The sequence below is a fragment of the Saccopteryx leptura genome, chromosome 2 (assembly GCF_036850995.1).
Source record: "Saccopteryx leptura isolate mSacLep1 chromosome 2, mSacLep1_pri_phased_curated, whole genome shotgun sequence".
Taxonomy (NCBI): domain Eukaryota; kingdom Metazoa; phylum Chordata; class Mammalia; order Chiroptera; family Emballonuridae; genus Saccopteryx; species Saccopteryx leptura.
The window spans coordinates 7458897-7480235 of NC_089504.1; the positions used below are offsets into that span (position 1 = coordinate 7458897).

General features: G+C 53.9%; 1 protein-coding gene across 10 annotated transcripts in view; it reads right to left on the reverse strand.

The window, feature by feature from the left end:
- Nucleotides 1-402: 402 nt before the first annotated feature.
- SPTAN1 (spectrin alpha, non-erythrocytic 1) overlaps nucleotides 403-21339 on the reverse strand; it is a 77821-nt gene continuing 56884 nt past the window's right edge. For 6 of the 10 annotated variants that reach the window (XM_066366959.1, XM_066366960.1, XM_066366956.1 and 3 more), the window contains 21 exons: nucleotides 19959-20090; nucleotides 19627-19764; nucleotides 18007-18111; nucleotides 15304-15512; nucleotides 14504-14624; nucleotides 13709-13830; nucleotides 13243-13375; nucleotides 11426-11524; nucleotides 8161-8320; nucleotides 7470-7546; nucleotides 6866-7075; nucleotides 5779-6075; nucleotides 5251-5363; nucleotides 4913-4930; nucleotides 3745-3807; nucleotides 2465-2519; nucleotides 1612-1808; nucleotides 1455-1508; nucleotides 1218-1364; nucleotides 987-1134; nucleotides 403-775 (listed from right to left, as the gene is read on the reverse strand). In XM_066366959.1, the coding sequence (XP_066223056.1) occupies nucleotides 650-775; nucleotides 987-1134; nucleotides 1218-1364; nucleotides 1455-1508; nucleotides 1612-1808; nucleotides 2465-2519; nucleotides 3745-3807; nucleotides 4913-4930; nucleotides 5251-5363; nucleotides 5779-6075; nucleotides 6866-7075; nucleotides 7470-7546; nucleotides 8161-8320; nucleotides 11426-11524; nucleotides 13243-13375; nucleotides 13709-13830; nucleotides 14504-14624; nucleotides 15304-15512; nucleotides 18007-18111; nucleotides 19627-19764; nucleotides 19959-20090 (2724 nt within the window). In that variant the 3' untranslated portion in view covers nucleotides 403-649. The remainder of the gene's footprint in view (nucleotides 776-986; nucleotides 1135-1217; nucleotides 1365-1454; nucleotides 1509-1611; nucleotides 1809-2464; nucleotides 2520-3744; nucleotides 3808-4912; nucleotides 4931-5250; nucleotides 5364-5778; nucleotides 6076-6865; nucleotides 7076-7469; nucleotides 7547-8160; nucleotides 8321-11425; nucleotides 11525-13242; nucleotides 13376-13708; nucleotides 13831-14503; nucleotides 14625-15303; nucleotides 15513-18006; nucleotides 18112-19626; nucleotides 19765-19958; nucleotides 20091-21339) is intronic. The other 4 variants (XM_066366962.1, XM_066366964.1, XM_066366963.1 and 1 more) reach the window with 1 other exon arrangement.

The window sequence follows — 21339 nt, forward strand, 5'->3', positions numbered from 1 at the left end:
AGACAGGAAGGAGAGAGATGAGAAGCATCAATTCTTTGTTGCAGTTCCTTAATTGCTTTCTCATATGTGCCTTGACCGTGGGCCTTCAGCAGACTGAGTAACCCCTTGCTCGAGCCAGCGACCTTGGGTCCAAGCTGGTGAGCTTTGCTCAAACCAGATGAGCCCGCACTCAAGCTGGCGACCTCGGGGTCTCAAAGCTGGGTCTCCCGCATCGCAGCCCGACGCTCCATCCACTGCGCCACCGCCTGGCAGGCCGAGCTGTGTTTCTGATGGAAGCTGAATGAAGACAGTTTTTTTGAGGAGAGTCATTTATTTGTCTTTTACATGAAAACAGAACTGTGGGGGGAGGAATAGGGAGAACAAGGGGAAACTAGCCTGCTGCTTAGATTTTTCTGACGTCGGAATGGGGCAGCTGGCTTTAAGACAGGAATCGGTCCCCGCTGCAACATGGCGATTTTGACCGGACCCGAAGCAGTTTATTGAAGCACCATTTTCTACTAAGTTTTATCCCAAGCTAAGCGGGTCTAAAGTTACATCGGAAAGTAACATTGTCTGGAATAGTTTTAAGAGCACAGAGATGAGTTGACATGCAGCAAGGCAACGGCAGGCAAGCAGCACGGGCCGGGCTAAGCTAGGAGCAGAGAGAGGGTCAATTCACAAAGAGCGAGCGGGTAAACTCAACGTAGTCAAAAGCTGTGGGGAGTTCACGGCCCTTGCCATCCACATAGGGCTTCATGTGGGAGACACAGTAGTCAGCTTGTTCCCGAGTCAGGTTCTAGAGGAAAAGACAGCACCTGTCAGCCACACTGAGGGCAGGGGGTGGAAGAGGAAAGGGTAAAGGGGAGAAGAGGGGGCTGCGGGGGGTGGGGAGGAGATGATGGAAGGAAAGGGGGGTAGAGGGAAGAGGGGAAGGGAAAGGTGAGGGGGAGAGTGAGAGGGGAGGCAGGAGAAGGGGAGAGGGCAAGCAGGTGGGAAGAGCCCCAGACCTGGTACAGCTCCTCCTTGGTCACATAAGGCTTTCCCTCGGAGCTCAGGGCCCGGAAGGCGCTCTCGATCTCCTCGCTAGACTTGACATTCTCTGTCTCACGGCTGATCATGAAAGCCATGTATTCTTGCAGGGAGACGTGGCCATCCCTGGGGAGGGGCAAGTGCAGTGAGCAAGAGAGGGGAGTAGGTGGCTGGGCCCAGCTGCTTCCACTGCCTTCCCTGAGGCTCACCGGTTTGGATCCACAGTGTCCAGAATTGCCTCGAACTCCGGGTCAGGTTCCCCTTCCTCCACCATAGGCAGATCGTAGCCCAGGGAACGCAGGCAGGATTTGAACTCCTGGTGATTGAGGCGGCCAGATTTGTCCTTGTCAAAGTGTCTGCAGCACAAAGCCAAGGGTGGCTCAGCACACAGGCCCTGCTGCTAGCCCCCACCCTAGCTGGGGGTGTGTGCGTGCATGTGTACTCACTTGAACATCATGCTGAACTCTTTGAGGGCTTCTTCAGTCACCCCTGTCGTGTTCCTGGAAGAAAACAGAATTAGGGAGCAAGTCCTCCACCCCACGCAGCAGTACCTGACTGCTAGACGCTGGTGACCATTCTTCACACAGCCCTCGGGGTAGGCACCTGGCTTGGATCTGCTGCTCCAGGTTGTGCTGCATGCGCATGCCCAGCTGGTCGAGCTGGTCCCACTGCTGTGCCAGGCCCACGGTGCTGTGCTCCGTGTACTTGTTGTCCAGGATCAGGGCTTCCTCCATGGCGGCCCCCAGGTCCTCAATCTTCTTCAGCTGACTTCTCATGGCTCGAATCTCCTGGTGCTTACGCTGCAAAGGTGGGGAGCAGAGGAGTGTGGGATGGGGCTTTTGCCTCAGTCAGCAGCCCCAAGAGCCTGGTCAGTGGCCCTGGCCTTCGCAGCCAGAGACCAGCAGAGCCATCTGCAGCGGGCAGTGTGGATCGGGGCAGAACCCTGGGGAAGCCCAGACCAAGGCCCAGGGGAATCTCGACCTTTTCAAGCAGGGTTCTAGGTAGTATCATCAAAGACAAAGACTGTGTGTGTGTGTGTGTGTGTGTGTGGCAGAGACAGAGAGAGGGACAGATAGGAAGGGAGAGAGATGAGAAACATCAATTCTTCATTGCAGCACCTTAGTTGTTCATTGATTGCTTTCTCATATGTGCCTTGACCGGGGGGCTATAGCAGATTGAGTGACCCCTTGCTTGAGCCAGCGACCTTGGGCTCAAGCTGGTGAGCTTTTGCTCAAACCTGATGAGCCCGTGCTCAAGCTGACGACCTCAAAGTCTCGAACCTGTTTGAGACTCCGCATCCCAGTTTGATGCTCTATCTACCACGCCACTGCCTGGTCAGGCGACAAAGACTTTCTTTACAATGATGGTGCCTTGGGCTGCTTTAAGCCAAGTAGCCCACCTTGTGCCTGAGGTAGGCCTGCTGAGGTAGATGGGCCGGGAGCCCTTGGGCACTTACTTTGGTAGCTTCAAGCTGGGATTCCAGGGTCCCGGACTCCTCCACCATGCAGGACCTAGACACGGAAGCGCAGTCAGGCCGAGGGCTCTGACCGTGAGCTCGAGGTCAACCACCCTTAGACAAAACAGTGCCTGCAGTCTCGAGTTCCTTTTCGTCGGGAACAGAACCTAGCTGCTATTAGCTGTCTTTTCCAACATGGCCCTGGAGCAGGGCAGGTAATAGTGTTCCTGTTTCAGAGATGGGAAGCTGCCACTCCATGTGGCCAACCTGCCCAAGGCCAACTGACAGGCCAGGACTGGGCCCTAACCAGCCTGCTCCTGGGCCAGGGCCCTTGTGTGGTTTCTCAGGCCCAGCCAGGCTGTGAATGGTCACTGACCCAAGCTAGGCCCTCAAAGGGTACGTCAGGAACTGACTTTAAAGTTCCCCCATGGGAACAGAGAGGGGCCACAGGCTTTGTTCCCCTCTCTGTAGTCACAGGGGAGAGATGCCCCATCCAACCCTGCCACTAGCGGGGAGACCACAGGGAGGAGGGCCAGCTGACAGCCACCCCGGAAACCCCTGCCGTCTCCTGCAGCTTCCTGAGGAAGGGAGCCGCGTTCTAAGGGGAGATGCAGTCAGACGACCCCTCAGACACACAAACTGGGTGCTAAGCGATCATGACAAGAGAGAGGTTTTAAAATGGTTCTAATTCTGCCCAAAGGTTGGGAGGTAGCTGGGACTCAGCCCCAGATTCAGGTTTCATGATCTAAAGACCCAGTGCCAGAGGTGCTTTCCAGGGCCAAGTTCTAAAGAGCAGGGGCTGTTGGAGCCTCCATCTCCCTGTGAACACAGTGCAAGGTCACAGAAGGCTGCCAGTGAGTCAAGACGACAGGTTAGGGTCACGTGCGGGGACAAGTCACACTGTGCGCGTATCCTTGGTGGGATTTTAGCCCAACTTCCCCTGTACCCACATTTGCCCCCACCTACCCTTTTAACACCCAGTGAGCCAGGGTTAGCTCTGAAATCTCCCCAACTTCAAAGTGTCTAGCAAGGCAAGGCACCAGGCTTCCTCCGACCCCAGCAGATCAGACTCACAGTCACGCCACGTCCCCCAGGGCAAAGCACACCCCCAGGATCTGGGGGTGGGAGGCTGGGTGCCGGTGCAGGGGGAGGAGGACAGACCCCTCTGTCCCAAGCGGCCGAGGGCAGTGGGTTAGTCAGAAAGCGGAGCCGCCTGGGGAAGTCAAGAGTGCATTGGTAAAACCACAGTGAGGTAAGAAGAGAAATAAGAGGAGAAAAACCTTCCAGACAGATCATCCCCAACTTCATACTGATAGACACGAATGACCCGACGATATGCTATGCTATTCAAAAAAAGAAACCAAATGAATACACCAGAGGAAGGGCAAGGAGAGCATTCCGAGACAGACACACGCCACAGGGCCCAAGCTGGCAGTACACAGGCAGGGCAACCTGGCGCCCAGGCGGGGACCTGGCAGGAGAGCTGAGGCCCAGCCTGGGAGGACAGGCAGCCTTGGGGCAGCTCACACGGGCTGGGCAAGATGGACAGGGCTGGGGAGGAGCCACACGGTAGAGGGAGCACAGCACCTTATAGAGACAAGACAAAAGACCAGCAGACATGTCCACGGGGGCCCAGGAGGAGGAGACGCCAGGGTGGCTTTTGAGTCCAAGCTACAAACTGGGATCCCTAAAAGCTGACCCAGTCTGCCTTCAGCCTGTGGGGACAGAGCCGGGCGGGCCTGTTTCTCCCTTGCTCGACTGCCTGCGGCAGGGCCTTGGGAGAGCCACCCCAGGACACTGGGAAGGAACGCAAGGATGGCCAACCCAGGCAGAAGCCCTGGCCCGGGGGAGAGGCCCCTACTGAGCCCGGTGCGATGGCCCTGCTCCTCCTGGGCTCCTCCCAAACCCTGTCTCCATCACTCAGAAAAACTGGGCACTTCTTAGGGTAAATGACACCTGTCCCTCCTCCCCCCAGGAATGTTGGGGTTGCTGGGGGAGGGGGTCAATGGACAGCTGAGGACTCACTGAACCAGCCTAAGCACCCTAATATCCTGCTTTGTGCCCATGGCCCTGAGGACTGAATACAGCAGCCCCACTGCACATGTGAGTAAGAGAGGAAAAGAGGTGGCCAGTACTATCCCACAGCTGAATCAGCATGGCAATGCCCAGAGGCCTGAGCCTCCTGGCCTGGTCACATTCCTTACCCAGGGGCCCTTGGAATTAGAGCAGGGAGGCAGAGGCAGCTCCCCTCCCCAGACAGTAAGCCGTCAGGGACACTGGGCTGTGGGACAAGGCACACTCCTTGGAAGGAGATGGGGACAGGGCAGGAAGGTGCGGGAAGGCCCATCCTGGGATCCTCTGCAAGCCAGGCCACAGGGGGACAGAGGGCAGAGGGAGCACACAAGACACCACCACACCACGAGCCCAGAGAAAGAAGAAAATATTAACCCATCGAGGAGATACGTTCTGTGGCGATGGGATCCAAGCAGCAGCAAGACAAGGCGATGTCCAGACAACAGCAATCGGGAGGTGGCGGACAGAGGGAGACATGAGAAAGAAAGGAAAAAAAACATCATCAGTACCCACACTGCACTCAACTCCATACCATGTCACCAAGTCTGCCCGTGCTGACCGGGACCATGCCCGGTCCCACCCAACTGGGAAGAGTACCTTCAAGAACACATCTAATGTGGCCCGCCCTCAGGCTCCCACGCACCCAGCCTGCTTTCCTGACCACCTGGCATGCCTGCGGCTCTCACGTGAGCTCCCCAAGGCCCGGAGCACACCTGGTCTCCTGGATCCACTGGTGGAAGGCGTTGGCATGCTGCGCAAACTCCTGGCGCAGCTTGTCATTCTCCTCCTGCCGCCGCTGCTCCTTCTGCAGCTCCAGCTCCCTCTCCTAGGGGCCACAGGGGGCAGAGGCCACGTCACCCTGGCCCCTCCCACGTGGACAGGCTCGGGATGGGGATGGCCCTGCCCTCAGGAGTGGACCACTGGCCTTAACATTTGAGAGGAGCAGGAAGTTGTTTTCTGATGCTGAACATGACAAGAAACCATGGCCTAGGGGGTCAGGGACAGTAGGGAGTCTGGGAGACATTCGGGGAGCTCACTGGGTGAGCTGGAGCACTCAGGAATTCTCCAGCTGCTCGCACCCCCCCCCCTACTCTGGCAAGGTGGGCTGTGGACGTGACTGATGACTGATGAACGAAACCACACTTCCTCTGCCCACGTCTCACTGCTCTCGCTGAAGGAGTTCCTCTGCCCAGGGCCCCACGCTGTTGGCCGGGAAAAGGTGCGGGGCATAGGAAGGGCACCTTGATGATCTTCTGCAGGTTCCTCCAGGTCTCCTCCAAGGCCTCCATGGTGAACCAGGTGTAGGGGTTGGAGGCCACGCGGAAGCTCTTGATCTGGCGGTCCAGCTCGGCCAGCTGGTTGAAGTCGGCCTGGGCAGAGCTGAGGGAGGAGCGGAAGGCGTCATGGGCCTCCCGCAAGGCTTTGATTTCCTCCAGGGAGTTGCAGCGCACGGGGTCTGTCAAATCCTCCTCTGCGTTTTCAAACCAGCTGTTGAAGGCAGAGGCCTTTTTGGCAAAGGTCAGGAAGAGGTCCTCCACCTGCAAGCATGGAGGACGCAGTCAGGACAGTAGTCACCAGGGCTGGATATACTAATGGGCAGGGCGAACGGCAGGTGTGGAGCAGGAACGGCCAGGTCGTTCTCTGTGTCAGGGCTGAGATGGCACCTGGCTGGCTTGGCTCTTTTCTCCCACTTCCAGAAGCCCTCCAGCTGTCTCCACGCTACCCCTGACCTTGGGGACACACGAATTCAGTCTGTCCTGGGTGTCTCTAAAAGCAAGCTCGTGGGGGGCCCTGGCCGGTTGGCTCAGCGGTAGAGCATCGGCCTAGCGTGCAGAGGACCCGGGTTTGATTCCCGGCCAGGGCACACAGGAGAAGTGCCCATTTGCTTCTCCACCCCTCCGCTGCACTTTCCTCTCTGTCTCTCTCGTCCCCTCCCGCAGCCAAGGCTCCATTGGAGCAAAGATGGCCTGGGCGCTGGGGATGGCTCTGTGGCCTCTGCCCCAGGCGCTAGAGTGGCTCTGGTCGCAACATGGCGACGCCCAGGATGGGCAGAGCATCGCCTCCTGGTGGGCAGAGCGTCGCCCCTGGTGGGCGTGCCGGGTGGATCCCGGTCGGGCGCATGCGGGAGTCTGTCTGACTGTCTCTCCCGTTTCCAGCTTCAGAAAAATGAAAAAAAAAAAAAAAAAAAAAAAAAAAAAAGCAAGCTCGTGGAGGGGAAGGTCCCAGTGCCTTGCTTTAAGCCGAACCCATGCCCCTGTGCAGGGCCTTGTGCCAGGCGGGTTCGCCGGCTGGGGGGCGGGGCCCGCTGAGCTGTCTGGCTGCCCTCACCTTGCGGAAGTGACTCTGAGCCTCTAGCAGCTTCTTCTTTCGGGTGGCCGAGTTGGCCAGAAGCTGGCTCCATCTCTTCATGAGGGAGGCGTGCCGTGCCTCGATGGCCTTTGATTGAATGTGCTTTGCGGCCAGCAGCTGGTCTTTGAGGGCGGTGATGTTGGCTATGCCTTCCTGCTGGAAGGCCTGCAGGCCGGCATCAAAGGTTTCCTGGAATAGGAGCCGGGAGTCAGTCCACAGTGGTAGCCTTGAGACCTGAACTCGCTCTCTGTGGTGCCTCGGCCTGACTACCGGCCTGCAGTCCCGCCCTGTCTGGCCACTTGGTCACCCCCACCCGCTCTTCCACATGTTCTCCAGACTGTAGATGACAACAGCAGTCCCCTCCCACCCCGGCCCCAGGCAGACTGAGGTCAGACTTGGGGTGTAGCGCACAGAGCCCTCTGCAGCGCTCCCACTGTTAGGACTCGATCTTGTTTACTGCCAAGTCCCTGAGGACTACCGTAAAAGGTCAAACGTCTCAGTGAAAGATGATGACCATCACTGATCTACTAGGAAATACCGGTGGAGTAAATTCAATCAACCCACCGGAGGGCCCACCACAGACCTGTTTGGTAAGGAGAGTCTGGACAGAAGACAGATCGCGGCCATAATCATCCGTCTTCAAGCTGTTCTCCTTTTCACCTGGAAAACCAAGCGTGGGAATTACACTGCTCCCTCTCAGCGCAGTGATATTAATTTATTTTCTTATATTTAAATTTCAGGATTACCAACAGCAGTCTCTGAACCCACATTAGCTGGCTGCTCCCTGCACCCCAGACCCCCGTTCTCCATTTGTGCTGTGAAGAGCTGTGGTTCGGCCGCTACGTAGGTGTTAGCAACTACCATGGCTGTGTGGTCCCAAAGTCAGTCTACGTCCTCCTCCTGGGGAAGCTGATGGCACCATGAACCATGTAGCTAGGGGCAGTGCCAGCGCGGTGCTGGCTGCCGTCTCATTCTGTTCCTGTTGTGACATCCGCTGCTTCTTTCATTGGCCAAGCCCCCCCCCCCCACCTTTTCTTTTCTTTCTGGTGAACCCATGTGTTCGTCCAGTGCCGAACATTGCCAAAGCCCCAGCTCTCTGGGTCAAAACACTGGCTCCTTCTAGCTGGTGCCAGTGGTCTGGCCAAAAGGCCCACATTTGATTAGCTTTTTCTCTATAGAAGAAAATTCACTGCAAAGGAAAGAGACAAGCTGGGGCCCGGGACAGTCCTGCGGGGTGGGGGTGAGGGCCGTGGGCCTCACCGAGCAGGGCTTACCGATCCAGGACTCGACCACGTCGGCCTTCCAGTTGAACTGAAGGAAGGCCGAGTTCTCGTCCAGCTTTGCCTTCCTTTGGGCGGCCGCTTTCTCCAGGTCGGATACTTTCCCGTTCAAGCCCCTCATCTTGGAAGAGATGTTCTCCTCATGGTGATTGTTCTAGGCCATGAAAAGAGAGCATGCTCTGGTCAGCCTCACCTGCTGCAGCTACCTGATCTGTGTCCTCCTTGCCTGGGAAGGTCTCGATTTCTAGAAGCTGGGCCATGTGTGCCACCCACTGCCAGGGGGAAGGAGAGTCGGTGAGGCTTCTAAGCAACACAGAGCAAAAATCTTAGAAAAACGAATACTGGCAACTCCACTTAAAGGAATTCGTTAACTCTAAAGGAATAATGAGGAATATATTGAAATGTTAAGTCACAATGATGTATCTGTCAGAATTATTTGGATAGTAAAAAACTGGAAAAAGCCTAAATAATTACCACTTAGGCCCTGGCCAGCTGGCTCAGTGGCAGCCAGTGTGTGGAAGTCCGGGGTTTGATTCCCGGTCAGGGCACACAGGAGATGTGACCATCAGTTTCTCCACCTCTGTCTCTTCCCCTTCTCTCTCTTTTCTCCTCCTGCAGCCATGGCTCAAATGGTTCGAGGAAGATGGTCCTGGGAGCTAAGGATGGCTCCATGGCCTCACCTCAGGTGCTGAAATAGCTCAGTTGCTGAGCAATGGAGCAGTGGCCCCAGATGGGCAGAGCATCGCCCCATAGGGGGCTTGCTGGGTGGATCCTGGTCAGGGCGCATGCAGCTGTCTGCCTCCCTGCCTCTCAGTAAGAAATAAAAAAATAATGGAAAAAAAATACTAAAAAAAATAAATGGAAAAAAAAATACTATATACATCCAAAGAATAACTATTATACATATTCAATAAAAAAAAGTGGTTCGCCCTGGCTGGTTGGCTCAGTGGTAGAGCGTCGGCCTAGCATGCAGGAGTCCCGGGTTCGATTCCTGGCCAGGGCACACAGGAGAAGCACCCATCTGCTTTTCTACCCCTCCCCCTCTCCTTCCACTCTGTCTCTCTCTTCCCTTCCCGCAGTCAGGGCTTCATTAGAGCAAAGTTGGCCTGGGCACTGGGGGTGGCTCTATGGCCTCTGCCTCAGGCACTAGAATGGCTCTGGTTGCAACAGAGCAATGCCCCAGATGGGCAGAGCATTGCCTCCCAGTGGGTGTGCCAGGTGGATCCCAGTTGGGCGCATGCGGGAGTCTGTCCAACTGCCTTCCCGTTTCCAACTTCAGAAAAATACAAAACAAACAAACAAACAAAACACCCCCCCCAAAAAAACCCAAAACATCACCCCCCCCCCCAAAAAAAGTGGTTCAACCCTGGCTGGGTAGCTCCGCTGGTAGAGCATTGTCCTAAAGCACAGAGGTTGCCAGTTCGATCCCTGGTCAGGGCACATACCGGAATAGACTGATGTTTCTATTTCTCTCTCAAATCAAGAAAATAAACACTAAAAAACAACATTTCAGAAAACTGTTTTGACATTGTGGAGACCAAAACCTACGAAGCCTAGGAAGGCTCAATCACTTTGATTCAATCTTGGTTAAAACTGTATCTGAACCCTAGCCAGGCTCAGTCAGTCGGTCAGTGTGGTCCCAATATGCCAAGGTTGAGGTCAGAGCACATCCAAGAATCAATGAATGAATGAATAAATAACTAGAACAACAAACTGATGCTTCTCTCTCCTCTCCCTTCCTCTCTCTCTAAAATCAATCAATAAAAAATAAAATTTCCATTACTTAAAAAAAATACTGTATTTGAAAATATGCTCCCTGAGTCAGCATAAAGTTTAAAGGGAAACTTTGGAAGGAAGCAAGGATTACTGACGAGAATTAAGTGCTGGCCAGCCTGCCAGCAGGCTGAAGAATAGTCACAGACCAGCTCTGTTCGGTTTAAAAAGCGGAGGAACAGTATCCAGGGGGTGTATATGTGGTGAGTCCTGCACAGGTGGTCTCTCCATCTTAAACTGTCCCCTGGAATTAGTTTCATGTTAATTTATTTGCCCTCAAGGGCAAGGAACAAAACAGGACTTTCAGTACAGTGTTACCTCCTATGGAACAAATCTTTATTTTTTATTTATTTATTCATTTTTTTAGAGAGGAGAGGGAGAGACAGACAGAGAGAGAGAGGAGAGAGAGAGAGAGAGAAAGAGAAGGGGGGGAGGAGCTGGAAGCATCAACTCCCGTATGTGCCTTGACCAGGCAAGCCCAGGGTTTCGAACCGGCGACCTCAGCATTTCCAGGTCGATGCTTTATCCACTGCGCCACCACAGGTCAGGCCTATGGAACAAATCTATACCTAGTCTTGTCTCAAGTTCTGACCTGGAGCAAAATCTACAATGAGACATCTTTTTTTTCTTTTCTTTTGGTGACAGAAACAGAGACACAGATAGGGACAGATAGGAAGGGAGATGAGAAGCATCAATTCTTCGTTGCAGCTCCTCAGTTGTTCACTGATTGCTTTCTCATATGTGCCTTGATGGGGGGGGGGGCTCCAGCAGTGTGAGTGACCCCTTGCTCAAGCCAGCAACCTTGGGCTTTAAGCCAGGGACCTCTGGGCTAAAGCCAGCGACCATGGGGTCATGTCTATGACACCGTGCTCAAGCCAGCAACCCCATGCTCAAACCAGATGAGCCCACACTGAAGCCGGCGACCTTGGGGTTTCAAACCTGGGTCCTCTACATCCCGGTCTGATGCTCTATCCACTGTGCCACCGCCTGGTCAGGCTTAACTGATTTATTTCTAAATGTCCTGTATAGCAGCCAGGTTACAGATAATTTTATGGAGTGATGCAATCCAGTTAGACAGGTGGGTATCTTTTAGCTGGGGGTAGCTGTACACGTGGAGAACAAGTCTGGAAGGTTGAGCCATCGGTAGTAGCTCGATGAGTGAAGTTCATGATTTGCTTACTTGCGTTTCCTACTACCGCTATAAAGGGTTTTATCACGAGGACCAGCAGGAGTGCTCCTCTGCTTAATCTGGGCAGTGAAAATGAATGCTACAGAGTAACTGTACTGATTGGCTTCAGAAGGGGAAAATAGCCGACTAATCACATCATCTTCCTCTTTTTACAAAACCCAGGAATGGAACTGCTATTGGCCCCATGCAAGCCTTTGGTGACTATGCCTGGGGACATGTGCTGTGGGAGAACCAAGGTGTTAGCACGTGGGCATCCTGACACTGGACACCAGGGGCTTACCGGCGGGCTGGGCTCACCTTCTTGACGAGGTCTTGTCCATTAGTGCAGACGTCATTCACGCGGTCCTTGTGCACAGTGAAGTCTGTCTCAAAAGCTTCGTGTTTCTTCAGCAAGCCCTGCAGGGGAGGCAGCAAGGCCAGCACTGAGCGCCTGGCCCGTGCCACTGTGCCGGATATAGGTCAGAAGTGACTAACCAGGAAAGTGTTTGCCCTCACGCACGCCAGTCCAGCTGTGGATGATGGCAGACAGGTGTAGAGATAAACGGGTAATTGTGAAGGCAGTAAGCCAGGGCGCAGCGAGAGCCACCGCAGGGGCTGGCTGTGGGAAGTGAGGCCGGGGAAGGCCTTTCTGAAGGGGTCCCTGCCAGGCAGTCAGTACAGCATCCCCCTACCCCTCCAGGAGACTGACGGTGAAGAGAAAGTCAGCTTGAGATAAACACCAATGAATGACGACACTCATCCTGAGGTTTGACCTGAGCACACTTCCTAGGGCAGTGGTCCCCAACCCCTGGGCTGCAGACCAGTACCGGTCCGTGGGCCATTTGGTACCGGTCTGCAGAGAAAGAATACATAACTTATATTATTTCCGTTTTATTTATATTTAAGTCTGAACGACGTTTTATTTTTAAAAAATGATCAGATTCCCTCTGTTACATCCATCTAAGACTCACTCTTGACGCTTATCTTGGTCACGTGATACATTTATCTGTCCCACCCTAAAGGCCGGTCCGTGAAAATATTTTCTGACATTAAACCGGTCCGTGGCCCAAAAACGGTTTGGGGACCTTTCGAGTCTCGTCTTTTCCTCAGTACAACGGAAATGCTGGCGACAGGGCTGCACCCCACAGAGCAGGACAGCACTCACTCCCCTAAGCTCCACCTCCGGCACCCGCAGGCCCCCACCATGAGGGGTGTGGATCAGGGCCACCCTAACTCTCGGGAATACAAGCTCTGCCTCTGTAGCTGGTGGCACACATTCAGGAACATTCTATCGAAACGTGCAGCCCCTCCTATCAAGAGGGGAGTCTATTCATCCACTCGTGACCCGGGGCTGCCCTGTGACTGCTTTGACCAGCAGAAGGCAGTGGGACAATGCTGTCACATCTGAAACTAGGCCTGAAGACCCCTTGCACTGTCGGGTCCCGGAGCTCTGCCCAGCTGCCCTCAGCCACAGTGAGCCATGAGGGAGCCCCAGGGAAAGCAGCAGAGGCGATGGCCCCCAAGTCACAGAATCACGGGAAACTGAAACTGCTGTTTTTAGCGTCAATACAGAGCAATCGTTAGCCAATGTATTTGGAAAGTCTGTTGTGTGCTGAACTGTGTACTCCCCAAAAGATATAAAGTCCTAACCCCTGGCACCTGTGAATGTGGACATGAGGTCTCTGAAGAGGGTATCAAGTTAAGATGATGTCATTAGTCTGGGCCCTCATCCCACGACCATGTCCTTATAAACCAAGGGACATCTTGCCAAAGGTACAGCCAAAGAGGATGCCACAAGAAGACAGGGACAGAGAAGGACAGCCGCTGGAGACAGAGTCCGAACAAAGTGACGCTGCCACGAGCCAGGAAATGCCCAGGGCCACTGGAAGGACCCTCCCGTAGAAGTTTTGGAGAGGAATGTCCTGTCTACCCACTGATCCCAGACCTCTCGTGCCCACTCCGCCTACAGGGGGCACCGTCTCTAGCACAAGATCTTGAGGGCAACAAACGAACCCACGAGCCACTGGCTCTAAGCTGCCCTGGTTGGAGCTCGGCCACTGGACAAAGCACAGGGACACAGGGCCTGGTGAGGCTTCCTGAGAAATGAAGCGGGCGGCATCTTCGGGCTCTCTGACCTGGATGGCAGCGAGTGTGTCTCCGTAATCTTCACTGGCCACCAGGGTCATCTTTTCATTGATCCAGGCTTCTTCCTCTTCCACATTGGCGACAAACTGCTGATATTCCAAGGACTCCTCCAGCCGCTGACCCCTATTTATAGCAGACAGAAGAAAAGTCAACCACGACCTCTCCTGATTTTGATTCTGACAGTTAACACACGCTTACAGATATTGACAAGTGTGGGAGGTAAAAGGTTTAGTGAAGCTTTCCATATAGTACTGAGTAGAAATGGTATTGGGTGACCAAAAATCCTGGGACCATCCACCAGGTCCAGATTCACATAAAGGAACCAGCTCAGCACAGGCCTGGCTCAGGCAGCTCCGGAGCAAGCCAGCCGCAGCCCCTGCACAACCAAGGAAAGGGCCCAGGAGGCGGCAGGTGGGCCTGCAGCCCTACACGGCCGGTCCGGGCCCGGCCGCTCACCGGGCTGCCGCCAGCTGCTTCAGCTCCTTCCAGTGCTCCACAAACTGCGCCAGGCGCTGCTGAATCTCCTCCTTCCCGATGGTGTTATCATCCGACAGCTTCTTTCCCGTGTCCAGGACACCCTGACGGGGAACCACAGGCAGGTTAACAGCCACCTCCTGCTTCTAGATGCTTCCAGGAAAAGGCCTCAGCATCAAGTTCAGCTCTTCCCAGTTTGGGGTGAGGGTTCAGAGATACTGGAGACCTCAGTGAAATGCACAGAATGTGCACGTCATTGGGGCCATGCAAACCCTGCCCCTCAGCCAGCAGGGTCCCCTCAGCCAGCAGGGCCCCCTCAGCCAGCAGGGCCCCCTCAGCCAGCAGGGCCCCCTCAGCCAGCAGGTTCCCCTCAGCCAGCAGGGCCCCCTCAGCCAGCAGGGCCCCTTCAGCCAGCAGGGTCCCCTCAGCCAGCAGGGCCCACTCAGCCAAGGGAGCCCCTCAGCCAGCAGGGCCCCTTCAGCCAGCAGGGCCCCCTCAGCCAGCAGGTTCCCCTCAGCCAGCAGGGCCCCCTCAGCCAGCAGGGCCCCCTCAGCCAGCAGGTTCCCCTCAGCCAGCAGGTTCCCCTCAGCCAGCAGGTTCCCCTCAGCCAGCAGGGCCCCCTCAGCCAGCAGGGTCCCCTCAGCCAGCAGGGCCCCCTCAGCCAAGGGAGCCCCTCAGCCAGCAGGGCCCCCTCAGCCAGCAGGGCCCCCTCAGCCAGCAGGTTCCCCTCAGCCAAGGGAGCCCCTCAGCCAGCAGGGCCCCCAGCAGAGCCCTCACCTGAATGGCAGGCTCATGAGCAGCCAACTCTGCCTCCAGCCGCTTGTGCTTCTTCCTCAGGTTCTGAACGCCCGTCAGGTCCCGGCCGTAGTCCTCGGAGCTCACCAGCAGCTTCTTCTCCCTGCAGCGCACGGGCAGTCAGTCCCCACACCTCTGTGTTTTCACCTGGAGATGTCTGGTTAGAACTGCTGGGACATTTACAGTCCTCATGACGCACTTCTCCTATACATACTCCAATCTCCCCAGGAAAACCCTGTCAGTCTCCTGGGAAACAAAGGCCTCTCTGCCTTTTCCCTGGCCAGGACCTTGGTTAGTTAGTGTCCTTCTGATGCGCTGCGTGTGAATGCAGAAGTCAACCAGTAATTACGTGGATGAGCAGAACAAACTGGTGTTTCTCTCTCTCAAACTCCTTTCCTTCTTTCTCCAGGAGATCAGACCGTGTTTTCCAGGTAGGAGCTGACCAGGGACCTCAGGGAAGGGTCTAACCCAGGTCTAGTGTAACTATCACCTGTCGCTACCATTTGGAGGCCACCGCCGACCAGTATCACTACACACACGAGTATCAGCAGGAAACCGAGGTGTGAGTGTGCGGTGGAGCGGGGCCCAGCACAATGTGGCTGCTGAGGTCATGCCCTTTCTGCCAGGCTTCCGTCTCACTCCCACAGTGCAGGACAGACCAAAAGCTCATGGCCCGGTGGCCTGGACCTCCCGGCTCTTACTCAGCCCCATGGTTCCTACTGCCACTAAAGGCACAGGGCTGTCCCAAAGGGCCCAGGGCATGAAGTCCCAGGAGCACGTACTTGATCCAGGACTCCTCATCATCCATGTCCCGGAAGAACTGGTGCAGGCGATGGGACTCGTTCAGCTTGGCTCTCCGGGAGGCGGCCATGCTCTTGATCTTCTGGAAGCGGCCGTTGATGGTGTCCCGCTTGTCCTTCACTTGGGAGGTGTCGAAGGCACTGCTGGTCATCAGGCTGTCAGCCTGGCTGTTCAGGTCCTTCAGGCGGTCCTGAGGTGGGGAGGGCAGTGGGCGGGGTCAGGAACGCAGGTCTCCAAGAAGACCCGCTGGAAAGTCAAAGCTCAGGACATCCTCGCAGACAGGCTGCTTGAAGACCCAGTCGGTGTGGAGTGCTGGTATTTTCAAAGTGTGGTATGTGGACGCCTGGGGTTCTATAAGGTCAGGACTATTTTCATAACAACACAAAGACTTTAGTTTTCCTTTATTACTGCGGTCATTTGCACTGATGGTGCAAAAGCAACGTGTGTGTGTCCTGATGCCTTCGCTCAGAGCCAGGGCAACTACAATACAGAAATTGACCCTCTACTGCCCTGCACTCCCAGTAAAAACGCTGTTGCACAACCTTCAAAAAACAGTAAAAGCTGATAATTGTACTAAATATCCATCCTTGAGTAGGACAGTTAGTGCCCTGAGTGATAAAATGGGAAACGCACTCAAGCACTCTGCTGCCTCCAGGAAAACCCCCGGGGCAAGCTCGGCACCCGTCTCCACGGACCACCAGTTTTACTTGAAAGGAAAACCAACAGACAAACTTAGGGTCACTCAGACTTCGGGATCTGACAAATACTGTGGTGAATATTTAAAAAGAGAACCTGCTACTTTAAGAAAAACTGCATTTGGCCTGACCAGGCGGTGGCCTAGTGGATAGAACGTCAAACTGGGATGCAGAGGACCCAGGTTTGAAACCCCAAGGTCACTGGCTTGAGCGCGGGGTCACCAGCTTCAGTGTGAGATCACAGACATGACCCCAAGGTCACTGCCTTGAGCGTGGGGTCACTCGATCTGCTGTAGTCCCCTGGTCAAGGCACATATGAGAAAGCAATCAATGAACTAAGGTGCCGCAACAAAGAATTGATGCTTCTCATCTCTCTCCCTTCCTGTCTGTCCCTATTTGTCTCTCTGTCTCTGTCACACAAAAAAAAGAAAACCAGAAAATTTAAATTTCTATGAGAAAATCAGAACTTTGGAAAGTTTCAATCCACCTCTATGAGCCTGACAGCTTTCCAATGGGCAATGATTTTTGTGTCGAGGATGGCTGTGATGAATGAACACAGAAGCAAATGTGTCCACAACCAGAAGAGCTACACAGCTCAGAGAACCAGTATCTCCCAAATGCTTCTGTAGCCTCCTCATGCGGGGTATAGCTCTGTTCCAAGTCCAACATGGCCCAGGGGATGTTAATAGGAGAGACTATAAAATCTGACTGACAAGGCTGTAGGGTCCACTCCGCAACTAACTTTTTTTTTTTTTTCTCTGAAGTTGGAAACGGGGAGGCAGTCAGCATGAGTCCGACCGGGATCCACCCGGCACACCCACCAGGGGGCGATGCTCTGTTGCAACCAGAGCCATTCTAGTGCCTGAGGCAGAGGCCATGGAGCCATCCTCAGCGCCCAGGCCAACTTTGCTCCAATGGAGCCCCAGCTGTGGGAGGGGAAGAGAGAGACAGAGAGGAAGGAGAGGGGGAGGGGTGGAGAAGCAGATGGGCGCTTCTCCTGTGTGCCCTGGCTGGGAATCGAACCCAGGACTCCTGCACGCCAGGCTGACGCTCTACCACTGAGCCAACCGGCCAGGGCTTTGCAACTAACTTTTAAGAAACAATACCACTTACTCAGTTTGGCATAGTATCCAATATTCATGTTAATTATCTGAAGTAAAATACAACTGTCTCCTCGAAGTACCTGTGTGAGTCTGTTTTCAGAGGGCACACAAGACTGCAAACGCAGCCGTGAGAAGCCGGCTGGCCTTCATCGAGCTGAGCAGGAAAGAGATCTGCAAAGGTGTGACTGTCGCCACGCCGCTTGCTCAAGTTTTGTTTTTGAAGAAATTTTGTTATACTTCATAAAAACATTACTTATGTTAACTTGCAATAGGTTATTATTATTTTAAATGAAGCAATAAATTTCTAGTCTCACACAAAGTTGCAGAAACAGCACAGGTTCTGTGCACCCTCCCTACAGGTCCCCCAGACCGCCTGCCTCCTACAGTGCAGGGTGGAAACCAGGAACCCAGCCGACACTCACCACAGACCCCTTCACAACTGCCCCTTCTGTGTGCAGTCATCTGTGCGTGTCTCTGTGAGCGTGTTGTGTAATTCCATGCAATTTTACCAAATGTGCAGACTGGTGTAATCACCACCAAAATCAAGACACAAACATTGTCCTGCTAGCAGAGGAACTTCCTTTTATCTTACAGCTGCACGCCCACCCTGCCCACAACCCCTAGCAACCATTCATTTGTTCTCCACCTCTGTCATCTGTCATTTCCTGAATGTTATACGAATGAACTCATGGAGTATGTAACCCATTAATATTGACTTGTAAAGTTTAACTTTTATAATTTATTTTTAATAATAAATACTGATAACTAAAACCCCACACTCTTTGGAGCCCCTGTGTAATAGTTCAGAGGGTCCAGTGGTCCTGAGACCATGATGTCTGAGCGCCGTGCTGTGGCGTGACCGACGCCGGCCTGGTGCCCCGCTCACCTCGTGGGCAGAGATGTCCGCCTCCAGCAGCTGGTGTTTCTTTAGCAGGTTGTTCACAGAAGCCAGGTCTTTGCCGTAATCCTCTGATGCCAGAAGGGCCTCCACCTGGCAGGGAAACGCAAGAGCTGAGGCTGGCACGGTACGCGCCAGGAGCTGGGGAGGCCGGCGGCCCGGCTGCTGTGCCGGGTTTGGAGGGCGGTACCCTTCTTGGCCACCAGTTCCCGTTACACCTGCATCAGCCTGAGATGGTCTCTCTTTCTGCAGATCAAAAACTTAAGTGCCCATGAGTTTATATTTTTACTTTTTATTTTACAGCTTTCCTACAACAGAGGTATAAATATTTTATTAAGCTAAGATTATTTTTAACTTTTTTTTTTTAATTAAACTTTACTTATTCATTTTAGAGAGAGAGAAGGGAGGAGCAGAAAGCATCAACTCCCATATGTGCCTTGACCAGGCAAGCCCAGGGTTTTGAACCAGCAACCTCAGCGTTCCAGGTCAAAGCTTTATCCACTGCGCCACCACAGGTCAGGCTCAACTTTTTTTTTTTTTTTAAATATTTTATTGATTTTTTTTTTAGAGAGAGAGGAGAGAGAGAGACAGAGAGAGAGAGAAGGGAGGAGCAGGAAGCATCAACTCCCATATGTGCCTTGACCAGGTAAGCCCAAGGTTTCAAACCGGCGACCTCAGTGTTCCAGGTCGACGCTTTATCCCACTGCGCCACCACAGGTCAGGCCTCAACTTTTTTTCTTGATGGCTGAATTTACTGGGGTGATACTAGTTAACAAAATTACACAGGTTTCAGGTGCACAATTCCACACCACATCATTTGTACACTGTATCGATGTTCACCCCCCGTCAAGTCTCCGTCCATCACTGTCCCCCCATACCCTCCCCCACCTCTCCCTACCCGCAGCGCCTGTGCATTTAAACACGACAGCTAAAGGCCCGGTCACCATGCCTCCAGAGTGATGTGATGGCACCAGGCGTGGCAACCCCACCTCCAGGCAGCCCAGCTGGGTACAGTGCTAGAAGCGCGGGCAGTCGGTGCCCTGGATGTCTGCTGCAGTACCACGTGCAGCACCCACGCCCGGAGGCCCTGACTGTCCAAGCACACGGGAATGGTTTCTCCTGTAAAGGACCCAGCAGCTCTCAAATGTGTAGGAAGAATTTCTAGTGACTTGGGAATAACACTCCCAATATACACTAATAAAAATTGTGTTGTGAGCCCAATTATATGTAAAAATATAGCTGTACAAACATTCACGGAGATATGCACAGACGGGATATATACTATAGGGTGGCGGACACAGCGTTCCCACAGAGCGCATGGCTAACTCTAGCCTCCTGGCTTGCTGGTGTCTGGTTCTACCCGCATTCCCCAGGGAGGAGTGAGCTGTGGTCCACAGCCCACCAGAAATATGCTCTCTTTTCCACACCTTCCTTCCCTCCACTTCTGCGCTCTGCACAGCACACAGCTCACACTCGACAATGAGGATTTCTGCTAAAGGGGTCCCTGGAAAGCCCCAACTTTCCACGGCTCTCAGAGAGCGGGCTGACCCCAATACCCCCGTGACGCACCAGCTCCGGTGATGGGAAGGGGGAACCTCCTGGCATTACCTCAGACAGCCAGAAGTCAAAGTCCTTGATCCCGGTGTTAAAGTTCTGCTGCTTGTTGGCTTCTTTCAGTTTCTGGCTCTTTTCAGCTGACTTCTGTACCAGGAACTGCCACTGGTCAGCTAAGGCAGCCAGCCGGGCCTGGGAAAGAGAAGGTAGCTGCTAGAGATGGGGACACTGTGATTGAGCCACTCCGCTGAAGCTGACCTGTCACTCGAGAGGGCGATCGGGGACACTGAGGGGAGCCGCTCCTGCTCGTGCGCATCTGTGCACGGCCTGGAGCCCTCTGACTGGCTGAGCCCTCTGCCCCTGGGCCTGAGCAGAGCTGGGCCTACCTTCACAGCATCCTCGCTGCCGGCACAGGCCCCGCGCTCAATCAGGGAGTTGCCTGTGTCGATGACGCCACGAATCCGGTCAGCGTTGGCATGCAGCTCTGCTTCAAAGGCCTGGTGCTTCTGGTGCTTGCTCTAAAAACACCAAAACCACCTTTCAGAACCAGCTCCTGCACTTGACATCTTCTCAGGGGCAAGGACTCTCAGAGGGAATGGTAGTAAACTTACAGATCGGGGTCAAGTGTCAACATCTTTTTTTCTTTTCTTTTTTTTTATAGGGACAGAGAGTCAGAGAGAGAAATAGATAGGGACAGACAGACAGGAACGGAGAGAGATGAGAAGCATCGATCATTAGTGTTTCGTTGCGACACCTTAGTTGTTCATTGATTACTTTCTCATATGTGCCTTGACTGTGGGCCTTTGGCAGACCGAGTAACCCCTTGCTCGAGCCAGCGACCTTGGGTCCAAGCTGGTGAGCTTTTGCTCAAACCAGATGAGCCCGCGCTCAAGCTGGTGACCTCAGGGTCTCAAACCTGGGTCCTCCGCATCCCAGTCCGACGCTGTATCCACTGCACCACTGCCTGGTCAGGCAAATGTCAACATTTTTAGAGAAGGCAATCACAGAATTTATGTGATATTTTAGGGGTCAGTTTGTTGGGAGTTCAGCATAAGGGCTGGGCCAGCAGAGAAGAAATGCACCAGCTCAGGAATAGGTGAACCAAGTTAATTCTTAAATCAGCAAGACTGGCTATTTGGGAGATAAGTCCTAGAATTATCCACTAATGTTCTGCAGAAGACTGCAATGCCCAGTTGCAGTTTTGAATCTACTTGAACATCAGTTTATACCCACAGCTTCCTCCTTAGTGGAGAAAAGCTCTCACAATGACACAGATTTCTCATTATCTCAGGCAGCCATCACCAAGAAGCAATGGCTCGGATGGCAGGCCGACTGTCAAGGATGGAGGAGATGTCCACAGTTGGTGCAGATCGTGGCCTGGCTGGCTTCTCATTTGGTAGCTGTCATTATCACAGCTCCTGGATATTGTTAATATCCAGGCTTGAATCCAGGTAGAAACGCTTTTGCTAAGAAGAGAGAGGATCGGGAGAGTGATGGGCTCCTGACCCTGGGGCCTGACAGGGACTTTCAGAATCTACGAAGGAACAGGGGGCATGGGAACACGAGAGACAAGTGCGAGGATGTAGCTGGGGCACAATTCCGGGTGTGAAATGCAAGTTCTCGGGAAAGAGCGTTATTCGGGGGAAAAAGAACTGAAAGAAAAAAGCAGCACAGATGGTGAAGAATTCTGTATTAAATGTTTCATTTCAGGGGCAGCAACTGGCAAAAAAGGGAGCCCACTGGCTGAGCACAGCTCTGGCACGGGGT